Source organism: Sus scrofa, chromosome 2 (assembly GCF_000003025.6).
Source record: "Sus scrofa isolate TJ Tabasco breed Duroc chromosome 2, Sscrofa11.1, whole genome shotgun sequence".
Lineage (NCBI taxonomy): Eukaryota > Metazoa > Chordata > Mammalia > Artiodactyla > Suidae > Sus > Sus scrofa.
The window spans coordinates 54192866-54196675 of NC_010444.4; the positions used below are offsets into that span (position 1 = coordinate 54192866).

General features: G+C 36.7%; 1 protein-coding gene across 1 annotated transcript; it reads left to right on the forward strand.

The window, feature by feature from the left end:
• LOC100518301 (olfactory receptor 2M3-like) lies at window positions 1341-2288 on the forward strand. Its single transcript, XM_003124378.2, has one exon. The coding sequence runs from the start codon at window positions 1341-1343 to the stop codon at window positions 2286-2288; it is 948 nt and encodes a 315-aa protein (XP_003124426.2).

Consider the following 3810-nt stretch of genomic DNA (forward strand, 5'->3'; position numbering starts at 1 on the left):
GAACACTTCAAGTGGTTTTAGGCTAATATGATTGCTTTTGCAAGGTGTTAGTAATAAACAGGTAAAATCATGCATAATAATATTGTTTTTAAATGCACATTTTTAGAAATTTTGGCAGGGCCATATGGATTATTTTTTCCAAAGCCAAGACAAATATGCTAGGTACTCCTCTAAGTTATTTCCAGAGGAGGGAAAGCTTATGGCAAAACAAAGAAAGGAAGCCAATGCCCTCACGACTTAAGAGAGAAGAAAGAAAGAAAGGAAGAAGGAAGGATGGAAGAAAGAAGGAAAGAAAGAAAGAAAGAAAAGTTGACATGAAAATTAAAAATTAATATATGCTACTGTGTAGCCAAAATATCCCCTGAAAGAATTTTGCTGGTGAAATAGAAGAGCTGAATTGACATAGACTAGGATAGGCCAAGCTAAAGTTAGAGCCTTATCTTTTCCATCGTATTATATTTATTTATTTATTTATTTAAAAAATAATTATATTGTACAAACTATATCCATGGGAATGTTCATACATTACAGTGTGATCCTATTTAGTCTTAACATAGATAAAAATATATTTAAAAATTACAGAGTAGAAAATAATGCTTGGAGAAATTAATTGTCTAAATTTGCTCAGCTATGATAATCAGTTCCAGGTGCTCATCTAGTCTGTTTATCCAGGAAAAAAAATAAAAACCTATACCAGAATATCTCAAGGATACACCTTAATTTAAAAGATGCAGTGAGGGCTGTGTATATTAATGAGCAACTACGTCCACTACAATTCAACATTATTAACAATAGACCTAATTTAATGGAATTCTTCATGATCAATGTCTTCTCATTACTTGACATTTGACTGATAAAATCCAGGCTCATTTCTACCAGTACATGCTTCCTTCCAAACTTTGATAGAAATAATGTTGTTAGAATCATAGTGTGATCTGCAAAGTCCCACATGGGAAAAAAAAGAACAGAAAATCTCATTCACTTCTCAGCAGTTCATGAGTCCTGATAGGATTTAATGTATTTCTGAGGGAAAATTTACACCACATATGTCATCTGACTGATTGCCAAATTTATATTTATGATTCTTGAGCAACTTCCTATGTTAGAAAGATGAAACTAATTAGGAATGTTACTATATGCTTTATACAAATCACTCAGGCTAAAAATAAGCTTTAATGTCTCTGCTCTACAAATAAAACGTGATGCCCAGAGATATAATTTTCCCGTATGTAGATACTGTATTAGATGTGGTGATTTAGACTTGAAATCATTGCTATTTTCATAAATGTAATTGCAATCATTTCTTGCATATTGAATTCTCCACAGTGAACATATTTATCATGGCTTGGGAGAATCAGAGTTTCAACTCTGAATTCATCCTACTGGGAATATTTGATCACAGCCCCACACACATCTTCCTCTTCTGTCTTGTCTTGAGCATCTTCACAGTGGCCTTCATGGGAAACACTGTTATGGTTCTCCTCATCTACCTGGACACCCAGCTCCACATCCCCATGTACTTGTTCCTCAGCCAACTCTCCCTCATGGACCTCATGCTTGTCTGCACCACTGTACCCAAGATGGCCTTCAACTACTTGTCTGGAAGGAAGTCCATCTCTTTGGCTGGCTGTGGAACCCAGATGTTCTTATTTGTGTCCCTGCTTGGATCTGAATGTTTCCTGTTGGCTGCAATGGCCTATGACCGGTACGTAGCCATTTGCCACCCGTTACGTTACTCAGTTCTCATGAGCCAGAAGATCTGCTGTCTCATGGCTGTTCCCTCCTGGATCATTGGCCTTCTTGATGGTGTAATTGTTATTGCTGTTGCATTGTCTTTCCCATATTGTGGTGCTCGAGAAATACCCCATTTTTTCTGTGATGTCCCTGCCCTTCTCACTCTTTCATGCACTGACACATTGCTCTTTGAAAGGTTAATGTTTATTTGCTGTGTAATCATGCTTCTTTTCCCTGTAGCAGTCATCATTGCATCCTACGCTCATGTTATTCTGGCTGTCATTCGCATGAGATCTGGAGAGGGTCGCAGCAGAGCTTTTGCCACCTGTTCCTCCCACCTCATGGTGGTGGGGATGTACTATGGAGCTGCCATGTTCATATATATGCGACCTATTTCTGATCGTTCCCCGACGGAGGACAGGATGGTGTCAGCCTTCTACACTATCCTTACTCCCATGCTGAATCCCCTTATCTATAGTCTCCGCAACAAGGAAGTGTATAGAGCATTCATCAAGGTATTAAGGAAGGGAAAATCTGGAGAGAAAATTGCCTAATAAATTTTTCCCTATAGTTTTGCTTTATGCTTACATTTATATATTTAACAATTGAATTTAACACCCCAAACATAACCATCTTTACAGCAAGAGATTTTGGGAGTTTCCATTGTGGCTCAGCAGTACTGAATCCCACTTGTGACCACATGGATGCAAGTTTGATCCCTGGCCTCACTCAGTGGGTTAAGGATCAGGCATTGCTGTGATCTATAGCGTAAGTTGCAGATGCGGCTCCGATCTGGTTTGCAGAGGCTGTGGTGTAGGCCAGAAACTGTAGCTCTGATTCAGCCCCTAGCCTTGGAACTTTCATATGCTGTACATATGGTCTTAAAAGAATATTTTATAGGCAAGCATGTGTTCATTATATTTCTTTTGTTATGGGACATTCAATATATGACTATAAGTAAATATGTGCTGCAAGAATATGTGCACAATTGTATATTTTATTTCATACAATACCACTTCAGACATTAGAGGCATTTACCCAATATTGCATAATGCCATAATCAAACAGAGCACTGATAAATGTTCTGTGTTTTCGAACATGTAGTAGTTTAACCTTTTGCCAAACAAAACATTCTCCTGATCCCAATTTCATATCTTGGATTGATCATTTTGTTAATTTGAATAACCAAGTTAATTATATACAAGGTTATGAATTTGTTTATAAGATTATTATGAAATTAATACACTTTACCTGCAAAGGGCAGAAAGAAATTAGCTTTATGGTTAAGTTTATTGAGTCTAGGTAATGGAAACTTCCCCTCTTCTGGATATTGTAGAACTGGGGACCTACCATTTATTTTCTCTCTCTATAGACATTAGCCTTATGCATGGGAAACCAAAATAAGAACATGAATCCACAATGCTTGGATTTTTATCCTCAGATATCTCAGTCCTTGTACGGATTTGCACTGCAATTATATTAAAATTTTTCAATTTTATAAATAGAAAAATCTAAGTTTTCCAGCATAATATTTTGTAAAAATTCCACATGTGACATTGCGCTAGATTTGTAGTAATGATATTGATATGAAGTATAGCACAATTCTGGAGATTCCTGTGTATTTATGAGAAAATTCAATATGTTTTAATATGAATACTATTAATTTTAAATTTCAATGTGACATACCCACTGTATTAGGTTTCCTTTGCTGCATAACAAACTAAGACAAACTTAGGAATTCTAAATAATATTTATTAAGTCACAATATATGGATAGAAGTTATGGCATGGATAAGCTGTGTATTCTGTTTAGGGTATCACAAGGTAGAAATCCAGATTCCTTCTGGGGCTGCAGTTTCATCTGATGATCAGAATCATTTTACAAGCTCATGTAATTGTTGAAATAATGTCTTTGCACCTACATAAGTCATATCAGTCTGCTTATTCAAGGTTAGGAAGAGAGTCTCTCTTACCTCAGGAAAGTGGAAGTGTAGTTCCCATCATGGCTCAGAGGTTAGAGGTTAGCAAATCCCCACTAGACCCATGAGGGTGTGGTTTCAATCCCTGGCCTTGCTCA